The sequence below is a fragment of the Rhinolophus hipposideros genome (assembly GCF_964194185.1).
Source record: "Rhinolophus hipposideros genome assembly, chromosome: 17".
In the NCBI taxonomy this organism is placed as follows: domain Eukaryota; kingdom Metazoa; phylum Chordata; class Mammalia; order Chiroptera; family Rhinolophidae; genus Rhinolophus; species Rhinolophus hipposideros.
Genome location: NC_138063.1, coordinates 19,791,565 through 19,815,376, shown reverse-complemented (window position 1 = coordinate 19,815,376; position 23,812 = coordinate 19,791,565). Strand labels below are relative to the sequence as shown.

The following is a 23,812-nucleotide window of genomic DNA, read 5'->3' as shown; positions in this document are numbered from 1 at the left end:
AGAATATGGCAAAGGTGATGGGATGTCATTTCCATGATTACATTAAGATAGATAGATGATTGATAGATAGATAGATAGATAGATAGATAGATTTTCCTGCAGATCTTGAAGAAGCTGTCATGTAAACTGCCTATGGAGAAGATCACATGGTAAGAACTATCTTTAGCCCCTAGGAGCTGAGGGCCTCAGTCCTACAAACACAAAGAACTGAATTCTGCCAACAACTTCAGGGGCTTGTAAGAGGACCCCAGGCCTCACGTGATAGACTGCAGTAGCCCACCTGACAGCTTCATTGTAGCCATGTGAGACCCTGAGCAGAAGAGACAAGCTGTACTGATTTCTGACCCAGGGGAACTGAGATAAGAAATGTGTGTGCCGTTTAAAGTTTGTGGCAATTGTTACACAACAATAGAAAACTTTTCCAACATACCTGGGAAAGTGCCAGCTCCCAGTACAAGGCTCCAACTTGTACGTTGGTCCTGGCAGATGGGATCAGGGGCTGAAGCGGTTACAGCTTTCTCATGTGGTCACTTCTCCAGTAAAGATGTTCTAATCCAGCAAGCTATTTAACGTATAAAACCCTCAAAAAATAAAACAGCTCCGAACACAGGCTGTTCTGCCATGAATTTCATTGCCTTTTACTAGTTCCAAGTCTTTAAAAATAACAGATTGCTTCATATGAAGAGTTCATTCTATGTTCCATCTATTTGGAGAGAAATTGGCTATTCTCACCAGGGGGTACAGATGCTGTTCTGCTCTTAGAGCCTAGTTTGCCCTTCATGGTACAGAAACTGGTTTCCTGGTATTTTGGTTATTTGTCATCCTTCCTTGCCCGTATTTGACATTCAAAATAGATGCTTTCCTATGACACTTCCAGAATACATGGGTGAGAGTGGAAATTAGACTTTGCTGGGATCATGAGCCCAGTGATATTCCAAACTATTTTTTAGTAAAAAAAGAGCTATTATAATTTTTGTCTTTGGCTCCACACCAACGAGCAATTCTCCGACACCAGCTGTGTGTCCTAAAATTTAACTCAGTTCTGACTCTGTCTAACCTCAAATCCCACAGGTTAAAGGCTAGTCCTATCCACTACCTGTGCTTCTGCTCTAATAATGGCTACAGACTGGAGGTTCCAAAGACTCCCTGCTGGGCTCGATCAATTGGCTAGAGCAGCTCACAGAACTCAGAGAAACATTCTACTTACTAGTTCACTCGTTTAGTATAAAACGCCGTAACTCAGGAACAGCCAGATGGAAGAGAGGCAGAGGGGAAGAGGCACAGAACTCCCATGCTCTCTAGAGCATGTGGTATTGTGATATCATTACAAATCATAATATCAAAGTGCCCCATTAGAAAAATCATGGAACAAGAGCTACAATTGACCAATAATCATGAAAGGATAATGGTAGTTATCCATTAACTTAACATTAATCAGAGAAAGGCAAGTCTTATTTCAATTTTAAAATTTATTTCATCAGTTTAAGATTGGCAGATTAAACAGAATGATCAAACCTAGTAGTCAAGGTCTAGAAAAGTTGGGCAATGTCATACTCTGTTAGGATTAGAAATCAGTGCAACTCATCAGGAAGCCAATAATTGAAACTGTGCCAGTGTTCAGTGCCACCATTTATGCAGGTCATTATTTCTTCCGATTGAGACATATTCAGCATACATTGTTGACTGGCAAACAGCATGGTCTCCACTGCATAGTATATATGAGATTGTATACGTTGTACAGTGTAAGAACTGAGAGAAGGGTTTAGAAAGATAGTCACAGTAGTTCTTTCTGGATCTTGTTCTCACCAAGCCTGAGAGACAAGCCAGTTCCTGGTCCTCCACTCCCCTTCCGGGTAACTGGCTGAACTGGATTCTCTGGGTGCAGCCACAGTAGGCAAGGAAACCACGTGGTTATGTTATGTTAGGCCGTTTAAAGGGATGCAAAGGAAATTTTGGCCTATTGAGAGGAGAAAAGGAAAGCCATCTATTTTAATACTGAAGAACAACCACCTTAAAAACTAGGAGAAGCTTGCTGGACTAGGCTGCCCTAAGGAGACCAAAGATAGTCATTTATGCGGTTTTTTAGTGTCCTTTTTTCTTTCTTTCTGGAGCATTTATTCATCCCTCCCTTCCACTCCCTTACATTGTGAATCTTTTCTCCTTTTTTTGGAGAATGGAAGTTGTATATATACAACTCAGCTAAACCACAGATGACGTGTCCCAGCCCAGCCACCCTGAACAGCTGGGGATCCAGGCTGACAAGAAGAGGCTTGGTGGTTGTAACAAGTACTCGTGCATCTGGGAGTGGAATTTCTCCAGTTTTTCAACCTGTTTTCTTGGAAACAGTTGGTCTATGTAAACTGTGTCTGGATGGAAACTTTTTATGATGAACCGAAATGAGAAGTTTAGAAAATCAGATTTAGGTTCTGTTCTCCCTGAGCCCAATATTCACTATAAGGGGAAGAACTGAAAAAAAAGAAAGAAAAGAAAACAGGAAAGGAAAGGAAAGGAAAGGAAAGGAAAGGAAAGGAAAGGAAAGGAAAGGAAAGGAAAGGAAAGGAAAGGAAAGGAAAGGAAAGGAAAGGAAAGGAAAGGAAAGGAAAAAGGAAAGGAAAGGAAAGGAAAGGAAAGGAAAGGAAAGGAAAGGAAAGGAAAGGAAAGGAAAGGAAAGGAAAGGAAAGGAAAAGAAAGGAAAGGAAAGAAGATGTGAGTCTTGAGTTTTTTCTGTAGAGAGTGACAACTCAAAGTGACAGCCTTTTCTTCTGCTCATGGGCTGGAAACCCCAAAGCAATGGGGCCAGGCAGGCGATGGTGAAGCTGGTGAATGGGGACTCTGGTGAAATGGAGAGTCCCAATTACACCCCCTTCTAAGCGGTGGCTTTGACACAGATCCAGGAGTGTCCCCTAATCACCTGTTTTTGAAAAGAAGGCAGAGATTAGATTTCCATGTCAAATCTCTCAATATGTAAATATGGGTAATTGATTGGAGTATTCAAAAGATGTTGTATGAACCAAATGAGATAGAGCTGGAGAGTCCCTTGGGGATCATCTCGTTGAATATGTCATTTTGGAGATAGAAGTCTGAGGTCTAGAGGAAGAAATGACTAGCCAGAATGGTACCGAAGTTGGAGCAGAGTCTGAACCTGCTGACTCATGGTGTGGTTTTACTAACTGGCATTCAACTGATGGCTCTTTCAAATAACCAAAACGTATTTAGCCAGGTTAATTCCCTCCCCTCTCTCCTTTTCTCTCTCTCTTCTTCCTTTCTTTCAATTATTTATCCATTTATATATATATATCTCCTTTTCATTGTTTCCTAGACAATTTTAAATATTAATTTCTCTGATGCAGGAAGTATTTCAGAGAGTGTTTCTTAATTCTAAGTTCTTAAGACTTTTTAAGGTAAGCTTTTATCATGAATTTTTAATTGTATTGCCCTATGCTCAGAAAATTTGATTTATAGATCTCCGTATTTTATTTTATTGAGGTTTTCTTCAGAGCCAAATGTATGATAATTTTTATGAAATTATTTTTTATACAATAATTTTTATAAAGATTCCAAGGGCACAATAAATAACATTTGTTTTTCATTAGCAAGACACTGAATTCTAAGCACGTATTAAATTAAGCTTGTCGGTTGTTTTAAATTAATATTTTTGGGGGGGATATTGGGGAACAGTGTGTTTCTCCAGGGCCTATCGGCTCCAAGTCGTTGAGCTTGCTCTCTAACCAACTGAGCCTTTGGGCCATTCAGATCCTTTACGTCATTTATTTTTGTTTTACTAGATTTATCAAATTCAGAAATAGGTATATTAAAGTATTTCACTATGTTTTGTGTGTGTGTGTGTGTGTGTGTGTGTTTGCTTTAAATTAAGTTACTCTTATATTTTTAGTAGTTTTGTGTATCTTGTAACTATATTGTTTGGAATATTAAAATTTGTAGCTGTTAAATTTTCTTCAAACTGTATCTTTTGCCATATTATTATGTCCCTCATAACTCTGATTAATACTTTTAACTTTAAATTCCACTTTGTCTGATGTTAATGTCTCTATCAAACTACCTCCCCCGCTTTTTTTTTTTTAGCATATCTGTTAGGTATCTCTTGTCCATCTCTTTATTTTCTTTAAGTATGTCATTTTAATATAAACTACACATTCTTATTATAAAAAATTTAAGAAATACAGAAAAGTATGAGGACAAAAGCAACAAGTTATCAAAAATTCTACTACCTGAAAATAACCGATAACATTCAGTTGACCGCATTCCAGATGGTTCCCTATGCACACATAGAAAGAAGGAGCTCCACAAACACAGAGACAGAAAGAGGCAGAGAGACACATTAAAACAGATGCAAACAACTGTATAAAGATGGTATCATTTTATATGTGACATATTTAAAAAAATAAACACTGCATGTAACTTGAAATAAATTTAACAGAGACAAATGCTTAGATCAAACTACTTCAGATAATTGTTTCTTCCTTAAAAGGGAAATATGTTTCTAGAAGATGCCAATAAATTTAAGGGAATTTATGAAGTTAGCATCATTGTGGGTTTTTAAAAAATGTGTTTCCATATAGACAGCATTGATTGATTACTTGTTGGGAAAGATAAGGAATTAACACTTAGATATATCCTGCATCCTGCCCTTTCCTTCCTCCCAATTTTGATGCTTATATTATTTTAACTTTGTCAGAGTTTTCATTTGCATCCTGCAACCATAATTCTCTCGGGTGTTTAATGGCATTTCTATTTCTAAGTGGATCCCATGCTTTCCACCAAGCCCATTTCTATCGCTTCAGAATAACAGCGCTCTTTATTTTGATTCATCCTTTAGTGAGCAAGATTTCACCATCAAGTAGACTTTTCAAAAGGGCTCATAGATGCTATATTTTCGGAGTCCTTTCATGTCTGAAAATGTGAGCTCTTGCCTTTATACTTAAGCTCCAACTTGGCTGGATAGAATTCACTTGGATCATACTCTTTTTTCCGTGTGCATTTCTCTTTGTTCTGGCACTTTCCAGATTGCTGCTGGAAAGACATCTGAAACCTGTTTTATTTTCCTCCTTGTAAGTGAATTTCTTTTTGTCCTGAATGTGAAAAAATATCTATAGATATTTTATTTTCTAAGTTTAGTAGTTTGGCTAGAATATACCTGAAGATTTACTGTTATAGATTTTTCCTACTAAATGGTATGTATTTTCAATCTTGCAGATTTAGTCTCATTATAATACTAATATGAGTTTACTCTTTAAATACAAATCTCTTATCCATTTGGAATTTATTCTGGTGTGTGATATAAGGGATGGGTCCAATATTATCTTTTTCCTAATGATTGTGCAGGTGTTGTTTGGGGCATTTTGAATTTGAATGGCTTACAGGGCATACAGGTGAAGCTGTCTGCAGGGCCATTGCAAAATAGGGCTGGGGCGGGGTCAGGGACCGAGGTACCAATTTGAGGGTCATAGTGGGAATGTCCAAATAAGGAGATGACTGGGACTGATGGGTGTCAAAAACCCATCAATAACTACATCAAACCCACCAAATCAATAAACAGTATTTAGTAAGTGTTTATGATGCATTTAAGAATAGTTTGTTAACAAAGACCTTTTCACATCAAAGATTGTTATGGAGCTCAGGGGCATGATGGTTAGTCGTAAGATGACTAACAAAGTGAGGAAGTTGCTTAGCCTTCACTATGGTTAGTTATTATAATGAGGGTTTCCAGATGATAGGAGACTGGTTAAAATTGTTATCTCATATCATTTTGGGGAAGATGACTTAACTTTCCTTCTTAATTATTAGGCATTTACAGGAAGTGGCCCAAGTTAATTTTCGCTGGTTTGCAGAATAAGCTAAGTTTCACTTATATGTCTTTAATGGTTTTATCTGCTCAGGGAATTTTCAAGTCCAGTTTCCATTTTCTATTTAACTTTTAACAATTCTTCTCTTTTGGTCATTCACTCAGTCGGCTGAGTAGGACCAACTATGATAAGCGTTACTCTCATTTACCACTGTTGGTGCAAGTGGGCCAAAGAATCACATATTCTTTGTTTCGTTAATTGAGGTGTCAGAACCAGATGGTCATATAGTTGCTATTACCAACAGTGGCATGGCCATCATGGACATGGGAGGTCTGGTTACTGAGTTGCTCAAGTTGTCTAATCTTGAGGTGGCCGGATGGCTCAGTTGGTTAGAGCACGAGCTCTGAACAGGGTTGCTGGTTCGATCCCCACATGGGCCAGTGAGCTGCGCCCTCCAGAACTAGACTGAAGACAACAAGCTGCTGCTGAGCTTCCGGAGGGGCAACTGATGGCTCAGTTGGTTAGAGTGTGAGCTCTTAACAACAAGGTTGCAGGTTCAATTGAAAACGGCGACTGGACTTGGAGATGAGCTGCTCCCTCCACAACTAGACTGAAGGTCAACAACATGGAGTTGATGGGCCCTGGAGAAACACACTGTTCTCCAATATTCCCCCAATAAAATTTATTTTAAAAAAAGTTGTCTAATCTTAATGGATATCATTTGATATGTGAGTGACAGTGGAAAGGCATTTAAAACCCTTGAAAGAAAATGCATTGAGAGGTTAATATGATGACTATAAGGGTTGAAAAATTTCCCGGAGCAGAGATTCCCAGGAACCAAGATTTAATCAATTACATAAATCAAATGAGTTATAATCAGATTCAGGCTTTACCTTTCTGAGTCAGTCTACATTTTGAGGGATAACGTGTAATTAATTGGGTTTCAATTTTTTTGGAAGACTGATTTGCATTAATAGAAAACTGTATTCATCTCCATTGTAAAGTACAATTACTGTGATTCCAGGATGAGCCCTTTTATGCCTAGCTCTCAAAGTCAAACTGAACAGAACCTTCTGGTTCTCCTAGGGTTTCAATTTTATTTGCTGAGTTATTTCCATAGGCACCACATGACGTGTTATCAAGCGCACGTCCTCATGATTTAGCAGGATGAATATGTTTTACTTCAGGAGGCAGGGTTGCAGGTGAGCTTCCACCTAAATTAGGCCTCCATATGGTGTGAGCAATCAAGTAAGAGGCATTTCTATGGAAACAAAAGAAAAAGAAAGGTTAATAGTTGGAGCAAATTATAAACATCGTTTCTGATTTTGGAGAGCAGCCAGCTGAGAAAATTTCTAGATTTGAGTTAGAAATCACCTTTAAATGGTGGAGTGAGGATGGCAGTTTCAATCTGATAGGTTTTCCTGGTCTGTAGTTTGACTGTCTTTGAAGACGTCATTGGGGGTTCTAGTGAACTCTCTTGAGTGGCCCACACAACAACAGGCTTGAAAGTTGTCCATACATGATCTATTGTGGTGGTTTCTCTGAAGTTTATAATTAGATGACAAAATCTCAATGAACAGCACTAGAAGCTGATAATGGGTACACTACAGTTTTCTATTGAAACACAATTTTTTACAGCAATCCCATTTTTATCAAAGATAATTATAGCAAAACTAATTTGTTTGTAAAATGTCTAGTCTTACTCAGTTTGGCTTGATTACTTATATAATTATAGCAAGAATAGTGATTCTATGCATATTCTCAAGTATGACATTCCAATCATAATTTTGGTAATATCCAAGGGGCTTTCTTGGTTCTATAAAATGAACCTTAGTTCTTTAAAATTGTCTGGTAATAAGGAATCTCAGATTAGACCTTTAAAAGTCTCTTTAGGCCAAAAAGCCAAGCTAATGAGTTGTCCAATTGTGTCCGGTTATGAGGAAAACAGATTCTTATTAAACTTATGTAAATACATTTATTGTCATGAAAAATAAGAATATTTGATAAAAGTTTATGAACTCTGGAGGAAATTCACGTTTGAACTTTAGGGGAAAATACACACTTGGGTTAATAAATTCTGGGATGCTTATTTCAAAATTTAGTGCTGTGGGGACAGAGCCCCAGAGAGCAGTTTCCAGGCTCTCGACCTCACATGGAGAGGTGCTGGCTCGGGTAGCAGATGACCATCAACTGTGACTAGTTGGCCATCAGCTGTAACCAGTTAGCCATTGGCCACTGATATAACTGCCATGGCTACACTAGCAAGCGCGGATTACAGCTAGCAAGCGGGGTTAGCAAGCGTGGATGGCAGATTGCGGATCGTGTGGATCCTATTTCCTGTCTCGCCCGTCCGCCAGTGAGACTGGGGTGCAGGAAGACCTCTCATTGGGGTACTGGGGGATGTTTGCTTTTGTGTCTTGACCAGCTGCCATTGAGAATATAGTGCTATGAACCGCCTATCCATGCCTCCATTGTTGTTCCTTTTGGGCTTCACCACGTCCTGTGTTCTGGTGCAGGGAGCGGGACCAGAGACCCTGCATGACAAGTACCATAATAACTTTATTCTCAGTTTTGTGAAAAGATAAATACATACCGAGTAGTGAAGTCAATTTAAAGGAAGAACAGTGAGCTACAAAGATATTAATATATGGAAGAAACAAGTCATTTTATCGGTAGAGGAATAGACAATTGCATAGATGGAATAGGAAAGAACATCCAGAAACTAAGTCATATACATATGGGAATTTAATATTTGATAAAAAAATATCATTTCAAATTGGTAGGTCAGGAAATTTGATTCAGTGTTGGGATAGTTCTTTGTTAGGAAAAAAGAGTGAAATAATTTTAGAATTCCATAAATACATTAGAAGAAAATATAAAACATATTGATGATCTTGGGGAAGGGAAATCCTTCTACAAAAAGACACACATACACACACACACAAGTAAGACAAAAAGTGTGATGTCTCCTAATTTGATTCCATCATAATCAAACACTTCTAAGTGACAAACACATGCCGTGCACGTCTGTGAGTGTGTGAGTGTGAGAGAAAGACAGCAAATAAAATTAAACAAGTGACCAGGAAGGGAACAGGAAAATTACAGGGTTTGTCTTGGGTGATAAGAAACCTCTGGGGCTGTATTTCTACTGATTTTGCTCTGCTATAAAAGGCATCGTGGGAGGTCAGAGGATGAGCTTTGAGAATTTACAAAACAACAAGAGGGAAAGATAAAACACCACCCTGCCTGGGGCTTGACCCCACTCCTGGCATCCTGTGCTGGGGAGACCACCCTGCCTACGGCTGGCAAGTCGGGGCACTTGCTTTCTCACCAGGTTCGTTGTTAGGGGAACCATGAACTTGGGCAAACCATTTCCCCTCTGGGTCTCAGGGTGTCCAGGTAAGATGGGGGTTAGGCCTTCCAGGCTTCCACTGATGGGATTCCTTGTGGATGGCAAAGGGGGTCTCTAACACTCCCCTCCTGGCCAGTAACAGCCTCTGGTTCAGTAATGCACTGTTTTTGTCTTCCTTTAGAATGAGCTAAACTCACAGGAATGTTACTGATAATTATCCTTCTCCCGTTTTTACTGTTACTTGAAGATGCTCTCTAAGTATTTGGGGACTGAGGCCTGGCAGATGTTCAGGAGTGGGAGGGTCAGACTCAGTGTTGGAGACGGAGCACAGAGCTGGCTCCTGGCGGGGCCTGGGTGCTGACGTGGGCACTGGGCCTTCCCATCACTGGGCCTGTGGGTTTGGTCGTAGTTTGCACCCTCCCCCGAGCCTTCCTAGGGCAGGCGGTCAAGTCAAGAGCTTGGGTGGGACAGAGGGCTCAGCTGAGAAGCTGCAGCTGCAGCCCTGGGCACCGCATCCAAACAGGAGATAAATATTTAATTTCCACGGCCACCAGGCACCTCTCTCATCCTTTGAGGCCTATCTCAGAGCCCACCTCCTCTATGCAAACTTCTTTACAAGCAAAATAAAGCAAAACAAACAAATCTTTCCTCAGTTCTCAGCGTGGCCTGACTTCTCTTTACTCTCACAGTCGAGACTAGATAGCGTATGATTCTCTACCACATTTATTTCAGGGCTTTTCCCATGAATTTCCAGGTAGGATATGATCCCTCCAGGAACCTCCAAGTCCCCTGCCTGTCTGAGAAGCAAAGAAGCCCCTTTCAGAAATACTAAGGGGTGTGTCTGTGGATTTGATGGTTACACATGCACACTCCCCACCTCCCTGCACCCCACCCCTCAGCCACGGGACGCAGGGCAGCTGACGTCTGTGTCCTGCCCACACTTCGTTCTTCTCTCCTTGTTCAGTTGTTCTCAATACGTCTTTCCTTGTACCATTTGCTTACAACTTTTTGTCACCTCTGCTGGCCTCTCAATGGAAATTAAACAGAATTTCCTTTCTTGCATCTATTCAAGGAAGAAAGTACTCAAGAAACTACTCTCTCTGCCTCCTGCCTGCACAGCTGTCCCCTACTTGTCATGACAGCCCTGGAGGGCCTGAGGGGCTTCTCAGTGGTCAGTCATATTCAGACACTCAAACAACTTTTTAAAAAATTTTTATTGGAGAATGTTGGGGAACAGTGTGTTTCTCCAGGGACCCCCAGCTCCAAGTCATTGTCCTTCAATCTAGTTGTGGAGGGCACAGCTCAGCTCCAAGTCCAGTTTTCAATCTTTAGTTGCAGGGGGCTCAGCCCACCCTCCCATGTGGGAATCGAACTGGCAACCTTGTTGTTGAGAGCTCGCGCTCTAACCAACTGAGCCCGGCTGCCCCTCCAGCAGCTCAGCGGCAGCTCATTGTCTTCAATCTAGTTGTGGAGGGCGCAGCTCACTGGCCCATGTGGGAATCGAACCAGCAACCCTGTTGTTCAGAGCTCGTGATCTAACCACCTGAGCCATCCAGCTACCCCTAAACAATTTAAAATTTCAGTACATTTTATTGCTTTCTGGCGCTTTATAAAATGAGAGGCACCTTGGTTCATCGATTCTCTGATGCTCATTCTGTTAGCGTCTCTTGAAGATAGGATGTGTCTTAATTGAAGGCAAGCTCTTCCAAAGAGGGTTGCAGTCACTTCTGTTGGGCATCCAGGGACCACTTTAAATTTGGGGGACCACATTGGTAATGTAAATTAAGACTGCAAACCCGTGTGAGGAGGAGCATATGGTTCAGATTTTCAAAGACTCGTTTCCCTTCCCTCCACACGGTGCCAAGGTGAGCGTGCTGCCCCGAGTGCGAGGCAGGCTCCTTACCTGTCCCTGGGACACTGAGCCCTCTGGTGTCATGGCGTTCGTTATGCACAAGTCTCTGAAGAGACTCGCCAACTGGGGGCTTCTTTTTCAGGACACATAAAATAAAGTTGTATCTTATTGATAGCTTTGATTTGAAAAACCATGGCTTGTGATTCTCTGTTAAACTGAATTCCCCATCCTCTGGCCATTCCTGAGAACAGAACAGTTTAATACAACCATTGACAGTGTTTTTTAAATTGATGTGTAATAAATAGTGTAAAGTACACAGGCCAGAAGTGTAGCACTCTAAGGGTTTTTACATACGTGCACATCTGTGTTACCACCACCCAGGTAAAAACGTACAACACGCCTAGCACCCGAGTATGCTCCCCTGTGACCAGCTCAGAAAATACTCCCTCCAAAGGTCACCACTATTTTGCCCTCTATCATCATGGATTCGTTTTGCCTATTTCTTGAACATCCTATAAATGCAATTATTTAGTATGCACTGTTTGATGTCTTTTCTCAAAAGCATGATACCTGTGAGATTCATCCATATGTCTATCAGTAGTGGGTTTTCCACTGCATGGATTTCATCATCCCGCCATCTTAACATGAACACCATTAGCGTTTTCATGTAATTACTGATTTTTCTTCTGTTTACATATTTTTAACCAGAGCTATACATCAGTGTACTACAGCTTACAGCTTTTTGTCTCTTTGTACCTAACATTTCTGGTCTTAAGAATATTTCTATTTTCACCCTGTACTATGTCTTAGAGAAAAGTTTCTGGAATTGCTTTGCACCCATGTAAAGAAGGCTTCCTCCTATTTGTTTTAAAACTGCCATTTAGGAAATTCAAAGGGGCTAAACATGATCGCAGCTTTCATAAATGCATCTGTCCTCACTCAGCTATTATCCTTCCAGAAGATCTTGCTTTCTCTACTTACCACGTGTAGTAAGGACAGACCAGTGGGTCCAGGTCCACATCTGGGAGCTCTCATCCGTGATGGACACACACAAGCATGGAGAGAATTTCTCCCACCTGGCAGACTGCCTCTTCTCAGGGCTGGGCAAAGCTGCATGCTCTCAGGCTCTGAGCTGCATACGGGGGCTGGACAACAGACTTGGTTATAACCAATGCGGACAGTTGGTCCACAGCAAGACTGAGTTGTTGCTTAGTTGCTGGATGCCGCTGGTTCTTTCTGAAGATGCTGGCCTAGAGCCCTGGGGAGCGGGGTGTGACTGGGATCCCAGCTCCCACATTGCACTGTCTCCCAGCAGTAGGCACAGGGTGAGACCAGGCCCAAATCTAAAGGCTGGCTGGGCTGTGAGCCCTAGTTCACCGGTATCGAGAGCCTCTGCTCCTCGGAACTTTGCTTCTCTCTGTAACCTAGAAATGCCCTGTGAGCAACAACTGCGTGTGTGTGTGTGTGTGTGTGTGTGTGTGTGTGAATACCCCGCATCACTTGCTCTTCGCTCTCGGTACCAGCATGTTCCCTCATTCTGCAGGTTCTCATTTTATCTTGCCTGGTGTTCCTGAAAGACTCCTAAGAAACTGCATGCTCAATGCATAAGTCTGGCTTTTACTTCTCCTGCCAGAGCCTCTTCTTTCTACAACAGCTTCTTGCATGCGTCTGCGTGTTGGCTGTGCTGAGACAGGGCCGAAATTGGCATTGGAGGACCCATGTCAGTCCTCTGCTCTGACTTATTGGAATGCGGCAGAACTGTGGGGAGAGTGGATGTTACAGTGCGTGGGCAGAAGAGGCCTTGTCTTCCACGCTGGCTGCATCCCGGAAAAGCTTTACACCCATCAGTGCTTGTTTCTTTCCTGAGGCTCCCGTACCAGAGGCGCTGGGGTGGATGTGGCGTCTACGGCAGGCTCCCCGTCCCTGGGGAAGTCAGGACACAGCACACAGTACTCCCCACAGGCCTGGGACCTCACTGGGTATGGGCCCCTGTCCACTGACGTCCGTGAAAGTGAGGAGGGGACAATACAAGCAGCTCCCTACAGCCCTTGCTCTGTCGGGAGATGAACGGTTGGGGCAGCTGGAGATTCTCCAACAACTACAATGTCCAGAGTGAGGAAGAAGAGAGTCCACGAGGACAAAGCGTGGGGACTACCATGGTTGTCGCACCTTCTCTGCTGCTCCAGACCGTGTCCCCAGCCCTCTTAGCATGTGTCCTCATCTGACAGGGGTTGGGGAGGGGCTCAGAGGGGGCCTGTGGGCTGCTACTAGCAGCTCAGAGGCTGTGTAACCCTGGATGCCTTCGCTCTGGGGCTTTGCCTCTGCTGTATTTTCACTGAGGACAACAACAGGGCCATTTCCTTGGCCAGAGGGACTTGGAGCACTGGCCAGTAGGTAGAACAGATTTTTGCCCTTGCTGACCTAGGTTTCTTGACTGCGGGCTCCTTTCTCCTCCTCAATTCCCAGGAAGAGAGAAGGACCAAGAGTTTGGCCAGCTCTGCTAAGAGAGGCACCTCTGGGGTGCTGTCAAGAAAGGGACCACCGCAGGACAGGCCTGTGGTACCACCTTGGGGGGAAAGTACCCCTGGGCTCTTGTCACTGGTGCGGAGGGCTCCTTCCTGCAAGTCAACCCAAGTTATGAAAACCCAGGATTCACTGTGAAAATAAAAAATGAGATGGGGAGAAAGGGAAAGGAGAATTATTTCCTTCACTAAAATTATTTCAATCACTTCTCATTCACAAAGGAGTTCCTTTTAGGCTACCTTCCAAAATGTATGTTCTCATACTACATTTTAAGTTATCAGATTTAGTAAGGAATTTACTATACTTTTTTCTCCATGAAGGTGGACGAAAAGGCGCTTATTATGTAATGTGAGAAAACCTAGAGAACTGGATCACTCTCCAATACAGATATACTTGGTTTTTTATGTATTATTCTTATTGTTGTTTAACTTTTTCTTTAAGTCATAAAAACGAAAACCTAAGAGTGTTAATAGGAAGGAAAATTGTTCTCTCCTTGTTTGGATCCGTCTAGGCTGGAGGCTGCTAATCTGTGATCAAATCCCACTTCAATGCAAATGACTGTCAGATTGAGCTCCATCCCAGAGGCCAGACTCCAGACTCGTCACCCAGACGCGGCCTCTCAGCGTCTCCACTTGAAAGTCTGAACTGAACTACTTCCTGAACCTCCCCACAAACCTGCTCCACTATAGCAGGTTCTCCATCGCGGTGGCTAAGGTAAAAGCCCAGGAGTCATCTTTGACTTCTCTTTCTACTAGCCAATAGCCAGTCCACGGGGAAATCTCCAGGCGCTAACTTCAGAATATAACCGGAATCGGCCACTTCTCACTGTGCTATTGCTGACTGCAGAGCCGAGATACTGTTGTTTCTTGGCCTGGATTACTTGTTGCAAGCGCATCCCAACTGGCCTCCCTGCTTCTGACTTGGTCCCCCTATAGTGCATTTCAATAGAACACACCAAGGTATGCTTGAAATGGGAATCAGACGCTCTCTCCTACTCAAAAGCCTGAGATGACTCCCCATTGTACTCAGAATACAAGGCCCTAAGATATGAGCCCATGGTGCATCTCTGACATATCACTGACCACTCTCCACATTGCCCACTCTGCTCCAACCTCAATGGCTGCTTGCTGTTTCCTGAGAACACCAAACACACTGCTACCTCAGGGCTGGGAACTGGACGTTTCTCCTACTCTCCTCCCAGATACCTGAGTGGCTAATGGTCACCTCCTTCAAGTGTTTGCTCAATTGTCAAGAGCTCAGTGAGGTCTGCCCTGACTACTTTATACTCTTCAAATCTAACAGTCCACACTCAGGCCGTATTTGCTCAGCTCTCTTGAACTTGTGGAACTTAAGGTGGAGTCATTGCAATGTACTTTGGTTAATTAACAGCAGAGTGTCTGTATGTTCCCACTTTGCCTGTTGCCCCAAGATAATTATTGTCTTCTTTCACTTCTCAGAAGTGACATGGTTTGGATGATAAACTTTATAGTCATCCTAGAGGGAACCTGAAGCGTTTCGCTTTCTCCCCCAACTCTACTCTAACACACGTAGTTAGGTTCAAAGTAAACTGCCCAGAGTTCCTCTATTGCTCTCTAGTGATCCTGTGCACCAGGAGAGGACATCTGAGACCTGAAACATGAGTAGGGTCCTGTCCAGGGAAGGCAGGGAAGATCTGTTACAGTCAGAAAGCATGAAAGAGCATGGCCTGGGGCTGGCCCAGTGGCTCAGGTGGTTGAAGCTCCGTGCTCCTAACTCCAAAGGATGCCGGTTCGATTCCCACATGGGCCAGTGGGCTCTCAACCACAAGGTTGCCAGTTCAACTCCTTGAGTCCCGCAAGGGACGGTGGGCTCCGACCCCTGCAACTAAGATTGAACACGGCACCTTGTACTGAGCTGCTACTGAGCTCCTGGATGGCTCCGTTGGTTGGAGTGCATCCTCTCAACCACAAGGTTGCCTGTTCAACTCCCACAAGGGATGGTGGGCTGCGCCCCCTGCAACTAGCAATGGCAACTAGACCTGGAGCTGAGTTGTGCCCTCTACAAGTAAGACTGAAAGGACAACTTGACTTGGAAAAAAAGTACTAGAAGTACACACTGTTCCCCAATAAAGTCCTATTAAAAAAAATAAAAACAAACAAATAAATAAGAAAGAAAGAAAGAAAGAAAGAAAGAAAGAAAGAAAGAAAGAAAGAAAGAAAGAAAGAAAGAAAGAAAGAAAGAAAGAAAGAAAGAAAGAAAGAAAGAAAGAAAGAAAGAAAGAAAGAAAGAAAGAAAGAAAGAAAGAAAGAAAGAAAGAAAGAAAGAAAGAAAGAAAGAAAGAAAGAAAGAAAGAAAGAAAGAAAGAAAGAAAGAAAGAAAGAAAGAAAGAAAGAAAGAAAGAAAGAAAGAGCATGGCCTGTAAGGGGCCCAAAGACACACAGGGAGCTGGAGGAGTGGTCTGAGATCAGGTTAGTGAGAAGTGGGGCCAGACCGTCTTAGGTATTGAGGGCTTCCATGCACAGGCCACTGGAGGTAAGAAGTCTAGATGTTGTTCCAAGTATGAGATAAAGGGGAATGACCTAATATAATTTGTGTTTTCAAAAGATGTCTCTGGCAGCTTCTTAGAGAATGATTGAAGCGAGGCAAGAATGAAGTAGGCTATTATGGTAGAACAGGCAAGAGATTCTGGTAGTTTGGACTACCGTGGTATAGGCAGACAGAAGTAGATGAATTTGAGGTATGTTCTGAGGGAATTGATAAAACTTCCCAACAGACTGGGTATGAGGGGGAAGGGAGAGGGTAGAATCAAGGAAACTCCCAGATGTCTGACCTGAGCTACGGGAATTGAGAAGGGAAAAATTTCACGGAGGAGTTGGTTGAATGAGGTAAAAATTACTGTTTGGGCCATGTGTAAGATGGAGATGTCTGAGAGAAATGTCTAGAGGGCAGTTAGATATGGAATCTGGAGGTAAAGAAGAGGCCGGGGCTGGGATATAAATGTGATGAGTCATGGGACTAGGGAAGAAATCACCCAGGAAGAGAAGACACACATTGAGGACCAGCCCTGAGAAACTCACAGTGGAGGTTTCGTGGAGGAACAGCTGCAAAAGAAGACCAAGAGGAGGGTCCCCTGTCATGGCTTGGAGAAGTTAAATAAGATGAAGACAAAAACGTTTCCATTCGATTTTGCAACATGAAGGTGGTTGGTGACATTAGCAAGATGGGTGAAGTGGCAATACCAAGTCAGAGTGGTTTGAAGAATGAGTGAACTCATAAATTTCTTAGCAACACTAGGAATAAAAGGAAACTTCCTTATTTTGATAAAGTGCATTTATCTGACACCTACTGTAGGATCAAATGAATCACGGGAACGAATAAGAACCTTCTCAAGGTTTGGCTTTTTTCCCCCTCCCAACATTGCATTAAGAGGCCCCAGCCCAATGCCAAAAGGCAACAAAAATAAAGCAGATATTATTTACATTAGAACTAATGCAAGGGTTCCGCATGCTGGCTAGATATGTAATATCTAAAAGCTCTTCATTAGAAATAACTAAACAGAAAATAAAATAGAAAAAAGATCTCATTCAAATAAAACTACACAAGACCTTTATGCGGAAAAATGGTAAACCTTAGCTAAGGACTATGCCAGTAGATTCTCTACGACAGAGCTTTTTCAGCTAGCTATTTGCTCAATGACAATCCCTGCTGATGCGACCAAGGGAGGTGTCTGATACAGAATGAAGAAAAAGTCATTGTTTTTTGGTCATGGAACTGAGAGGTCCTTTATTAATTGGATGCTCAAGTTTCTGAGAATTAAGACATGATCTAAGGACGACTGAAAACAAAAAAATGGTGATGGAGGCAGTGATGACGTCACTGGAGGACAGGACCCGAGCTGGAAGCCAGTAGATGGAAATAAAGAGAGTTGCAGGGTGGAATTACTGATCAGCACAAATCTCAAAACAGCACAGGGTTCTACCAAATGCAGGCGACGACTGGTCTGGAAGCAGCACTGGAGGGCAGTAAGCCCACTAACTCACCCCAGACGCGAGGCCGTGGCGCAAGAGGGAGACACCACTTATCCGTGCGGTGTGGGGATGACGTCCCTGCGTTTACAAGGAGCTTATGCTCTGAAGAATTCATAACAGTCAGTGGGAATGATACTACTTGTTCCCATTCACGTCACCTTGCCAACCTTTCCTTTGATCCTCAACATTTGGTTTATATGTAATCACAGCAGGACAATTCGGAAAGCTGAATATTTTTCTATTAAAACGTATGTGTGTGTATGTATATAAAAGGAGAAGGGGAGGGGTGGATTTAGGGTTAAAGCAGCATTTTTCAGCAGCAGCACTCTTGACATTTAGGGCCAGATAACCCTCTGTTGTGGCCACCTCTCTGTGCACTGGAGGATGTGTAGCTGAACCTCTGGCCTCTACTTACGAGGTGCCAGGAGCACCCTCTGCTGAGTCATGACAACCAAACACATCTCCAGATAGTGCCAAATGTCCCCTGGGGATAAAACTGTCCCTTGTTGAGAAGCACTAGGTTAAGGGTGTGTGTAGAAAAGAAACGAGGACAGGACGTAATTCAGAAAAACTGGCAACACTTTGGTCTTCTCAGTTTGTGGCCCTGATGGCACTCAGTTAGGCTTCTCCAACTTTTAGTATAAGCTCAGTGAATCAGAATAGCTCCTTCCTACTGCCTCCGCTCCCCGAGTTGGCCACGTGACAGACATTAGTGGCAACATTCCTTTTTGACTACTGGGAAGTGCTGGTGGGAGAGAAGGGGGTCACATGCCTTCTTCTGAGACCTGACTTCTAGCCTGTTCTCAGCATCACATTTTCCATTTAAAACTATGGTCTTTGAAATGAACATAAATCTTCCTTAAGAAAGCTATGTTCCCACTCAACTGTATTTGAAGCATTAAAATACATAATCAGCACTGTCTTTCTTCAAGGGAAAAACAATCTAATACGACACCATTTATTAATATCAAGATTAAGTTCAGTAATTTTGCTCCTTGGACATTTATCTCAGAATCAATTATGAACATCACTCCACACACAAATTACACTGGTTTTCAAAATAGTTGAGAAAATAACACAAGACAACTTAACCACAAAGAAGTAACTCAATTTTAAAAATGGGAAAAGGACTTAAAATAGGTATTTCTCCAAGATTTTCGAGTGGCCAATAAGCACAGAGAAATGCTCAAATCACTCTTAGGGAAATGCCAGTCAAAACCACAACGAGCTATCACCTCACACCCACTGGGATGTGGGAAAAACAAGCAGAAAAGAACAAGTACTGGGGCAAGGATGTGGAAAAAATTGAAGCCTTTGTGCACTGTTGGTGGGAGTGTAAAATGGTGTAGCTGCTGTGGGAAACAGTAAGGCAATTCCTCGAAATATTAAAAACAGAATTACCATATAATGTAGCCATTCCACTTCTGGGTTTATACCCAAAAATGCTGAGTGGAAGGAAGGCCGCGGACAGCTGTCTGTGCAGCCTTATTTACAGCAGCAGTATCCGTAATAGCCAACAGATGGCAGCAACCCAAATGTCCAGTGACGAAAGGCTAATCAAAATGTGGCATGTATGTGTCAATGGAATACTAGTCAGCCTTACAAAACAAAACAAAACAAAGACAATTCTGACACAGGCTACAACGTGGATGAACCTTGAGGACACTATGCTAAGTGACATAAGCCAGTCGCAAGAAGACAAATACTGTGTGATTCTTCTGATATGAGGTACCTGAAATAGTCAAATTCCCATACAGAAAGTAGAATAGTGGTTGCCAGGGGCTGCAGGCAGGGAGGAGTGGGGACTTGTTTTATAGCTACAGTAGTTTTGCACAGGAAAAATGTTCTGGAGAAGGATGGTGGCGATGGCTGCATGACAACTGGGTGTACTTAATGCCACTGAGCAGTACACTGACAAATGCTGAAGCTGGGAAATTTTATGTGTTGTGTATTTTACCACAATAGAAACAACAGAAGAAAACAAGAAATGACAGGAGAGGATTAGCTGAGCTTAAGGCAACATTTATTCAATTTCCTTGCAATCGTGTTGGCTAAGGCATAAGTGGTGGTTATTTGGCAAGGATATAATTCCTTTTAAGGCCTTCTATACTTTGATTTTAGTTCAGAAATACATCGTATTTGGTGTAAATTTGAGAGAACTTACTCTGGCATCTTTTTTGCCTTGGTCACTTTCAGGGTCAGGCCATGGCTGATTCTGCAGCTGCTCTGAAGGTCACCTGGTTCACGGTGGCCTGGCCAAGGAAGTGAAAGTGGGTCATGGTGGACTTTGTTTTCCTCAGGCTGTCCTCTCGATGATGACTGCAATTCCTTGGCCACCCCCAATGCAAGCCGATCCGACCGCATACTTCCCACCGCGACGCCTAGGGAAAAAAGCAGTGGCTGAACTCTACTCACATAGTTAACAGAATTAATTAGATAATTAATTTAATAGGATCACTAATAGTTACATTTGTATTATGCATTCTCATTCAGCTCATCATCTCAATATGTTCCTCAATCCTTAGTATTATAGTCAGAACAGGAGAATTTGGAAAGCTGAATATTCTTATTAAGAAAAAAGTAGTAACACAGTAGAGGGAGGCTGAAACGTACGTAAGAGCTTAGGTGTGCTCTGAGAAAGGAGTGGGACAGGAGGTAACTGAGACAAACAGGGAATTGAGGCAGGGAGAGTAAACATTCACCCCTTTGGTTTACATGGTTTTAGATTTTTATGGCAACTTAGAATAAGTGTAATTAGTGAAGTCTGTCCATTTGAAAAACAGATAATTGAGAAACATTTCATGTCCCTTTCATAAACATTAGACTCCTTTAAAGAACCATCTGTTCTCATTCCTCAGTCCTGATGGAATGACCTTGAATAAACCATCAGGAATTATTTTTGTACACGTCAATCACTCATTCTGACTCAACAAATCACTAAATGATACAAGACCCATTTACCTTAACCTAACAGGGAGCCAGCATGGTTTTTTGACCTGACATATTTGGTTTCATCTGCAATTTTTCTACTAACAGAGCAAAACGGTCCAAAATACATAGTACCAGAAGGAGAAGCTCTCCTATCAAAACTGAAAAGTATCAAACACACAGAAGGCTCTTCCTGGAACCCTGGTAACAGTAAAGGAAAAGCTTAGCTCAGATTCAAATTGTCAGATTGTTTCGGTTTCTTAAACGACAGCAACGAGGTCAGAAACCTCTCAGTATGTTCTTTGTTTTCTGAAATTATGTTATCTTCCTCCCACAGCTGGCACTAGGGTGCAAGTGCCATGAGAGCCAGGATGTCATCATGTGCTCCCGCTGTGCTCCAGCGCAGGGAGGGGGCCGTACGCACGATGGCCCCTCAGTGAACACACAACAAACACGAGGAAGAACACACATCCCCAGAGCAGAGCCACTACTAAGTCACTGGGTCACCTACAAGGTCAGCTGAAAAGGGGTGCCCAAGTAACTTATTCCTGGTGAGAAGCAGTACAGGGGGATCTGAGGAAGAGGAAAAGATGTTGGATTGTTCTGGGGAAACCTAAATCCATGCATTTCTACAAAAGAGGAGAATTTGAAATGCAACAATTTCTAGCAAGTACCTTAATTCATGGACCAGGTGTGCGGTAATTCTTGACCCCGATCCTCCCAATGGGTGACCCAAAGCAATGGCTCCTCCATTCACATTGGTTTTACTTGGGTCAAGATCCAAACTCTGCTGTACAGCCAAGTACTGGGGAGCAAAAGCTTCATTCACCTTAAAAACAGTTGAAACACTGATAAAAATCCTTATTCACAAACTGATTTTTAACTGAGAATTGTCCAGTTCCACTGAAAGTTAATTTTGCTGTTTTTCCTTATTTTGCAAGGTTCTTTTATCTTTAGTCGTTCTTTGTAAAGGTATCAGGTTTGAACATGGGTATATTTACTAACCATTACTTTAAGTCAAATGTATCCCTTAGAGAAAAGAAATCCTCAGTTAATATTATAAATGGATACTAGAGGCAGTGGGATACTGGAGCAGGATGGACAGTTCAAATCTTGGCTGTATGCGTGTTCTTTAAACTCTTGAAACTCAAGTTTCCTCAACATGTGACTGTAGTATCATCCTGAGCATTATTGCTAAGGTTAAGTCAAATCATGGGTATTAAGCGGCTATCGTATTAACTGACACATAGTAAGTACTCAATAAACAGTTACTTTTATTACTACTCCCCAGTACTACTACCCATACTTCCAAGAGACTGACAACAAAGAATAAACCTTCCATGTCTTGTTCTGACTTATTTCACTTAGATACATAAGAATGGTTATTATGTTGAAATGTGGCAGAACTGAAAAGTATCATATTGTTGTATTATACTTAACAAGGCTGGCTATAAAATTACCTTACCTCAAGTTTATAGCACTGTATTTTCATATAATCGTAGCTAGAGAATTTTATAGATAAAAAAGGTGATTTTAACTTTTATAGGGTTGGGATCAAAATCCAGTGTTGTGTTCTTTCATTCTATACTTTGTGCTCTCCCAAGATAGTGCCCTATTTGTCCTTAGATTCAATATTATTTTTCTATTAATAGTCATGCTCAAGGAGGTACTACAAGACTTAGAATATGTTGTGAAATTAGGCTTTTGAACCTAGGAAAAACTACCACGTGCTCATCAAATATCCCAAAGACAATCACATTAAGGGTGCTGAGAATTATTTCCTTGAGTATTTTTATATCTATGAAAGATTATGAAAAGCTTTGAAGAGCTGATGTATTCCAAATTTTAAGAGTGAAATCTAAAGTCAGTAATTTAGTGGTACTTATTTGCTAATACAAATATGGTAATTAAGCAGCCACTTTGAGGCTCTGAACTGTTGGTTGCTGAAGAATGGAAGAAGAGGTTTAAGGATAAAACATTTATCTGAAACCACGATTTCCTGTGTGAGAGACTACCACAGAGGAAATCACACAGGTGCCTAGAGTGAAAAGGCCTTCAATCAATTTAAATATTTCCTGTTATCTTAGTTATTGACCAATGTCAAATGGCATATGCTTAATTACCTAAATTTTTCAAAGTCCCAAAATGTAGAATGTTATAATCTATCTTTAAGTATTTTCTTCTATATCCCTTCTTTTAATAGTGCTAAATACTTGCAATGCCTTTGTTCTAAACCAAACAAAGTTAAAAAAAAAATCACTCTACCATTAAATTTAAGTTTTCAATGCCCAAAATTATGATAGGTGCATCCCAAATCAGGCCTCAGCTAAGAGCCAAGGTAAGTTTGGTGGTGGTGATGGGGGGGGGGGGGGTGATGTCTTAATTGGAGGGGAGGGCCAGAAACTTCTAGATTTGCACCAGATACTATTTTTCTATTAGGTCAATTCTTTTTTTAAAAAAAATAATTGTTTTATTTTTCAATTACAGTTGACATACAATATTATATTAGTTTCAGGTGTAAAACATAGTGATTAGACATTTATATAACTTACGAGGTGATCACCGTGATAAATCTAGTACCCATCTGACACCATACAAAGTTATTACAATATTCTTGACTATATTCCTTATGCTGTAATTTATACCCTCATGACTATTTTGTGACTATCAATTTGTACTTCTTAATCTCTTCCCCTTTCACCGTGTGTCTTTCACCGACAGCCCCAACATCCCTTCCATCTGGCAATCATCAAAATGCTCTCTGTACCTGTGGGCTTGTTTCTGTTGTTTTTTAAAAATCATATGGTATTTGTCTTTCTCTGACTTATTTCACTTAGTAGAGTACCCTCTAAGTCCATCCATGTTGTTTGAGATGGCAAGATTTCATTCTTTTTTATGATTGAGCAATATTCCATTGTACATCTGTACCTCCTCCTTTATACATTCATCCACTCATGGGCACCCAGGCTGCCTCCATATCTTGGTTATTGTAAAGGATGCTGTAATGAACATATGGACGCACACGTCCCTTCAAATTAGGGTTTTGGGTTTAACACCCAGAAGTGGGATTACTGGGTCCTTGTCTCTTGTTATAAATATAACCTTTGTTTTAAAATCTATTTTATTTGATATAAGTATTGCTACCCCAGACTTTTTCATTTCCAATTTCATGAAATATCTTTTCCATCCGTTTACTTTCAGTCTGTTTGTCTTTCAATCTGAAGTTGAGTGTCTTGTAGGCAGCATATGTAAGGGTCATGTTTTCTTAATCACTCAGCTACCCTATGTCTTTTGATTGGAGCATTTAATCCATTTACATTGAAAGCAACTGTTGATAGATATGCAT

General features: G+C 41.7%; 1 protein-coding gene across 2 annotated transcripts in view; it reads right to left on the bottom strand.

Annotated features, from left to right (window-relative positions):
* Positions 1–4,364: 4,364 nt before the first annotated feature.
* Positions 4,365–23,812, bottom strand: part of ACAA2 (acetyl-CoA acyltransferase 2) — a 38,467-nt gene continuing 19,019 nt past the window's right edge. Inside the window, exons 9-11 of one of the 2 annotated variants that reach the window (XR_013995288.1) lie at positions 21,141–21,295; positions 19,703–19,919; positions 4,365–7,065 (exon numbers count right to left, since the gene is read on the bottom strand). Coding sequence is in view for 1 of the 2 variants with exons in the window: in XM_081078806.1 (XP_080934932.1) it covers positions 19,835–19,919; positions 21,141–21,295 (240 nt within the window). In the remaining variant the exon portion in view is untranslated. Of the gene's footprint in view, positions 7,066–18,466; positions 19,920–21,140; positions 21,296–23,812 lie in introns of those variants that run through there. The other variant, XM_081078806.1, reaches the window with a different exon arrangement.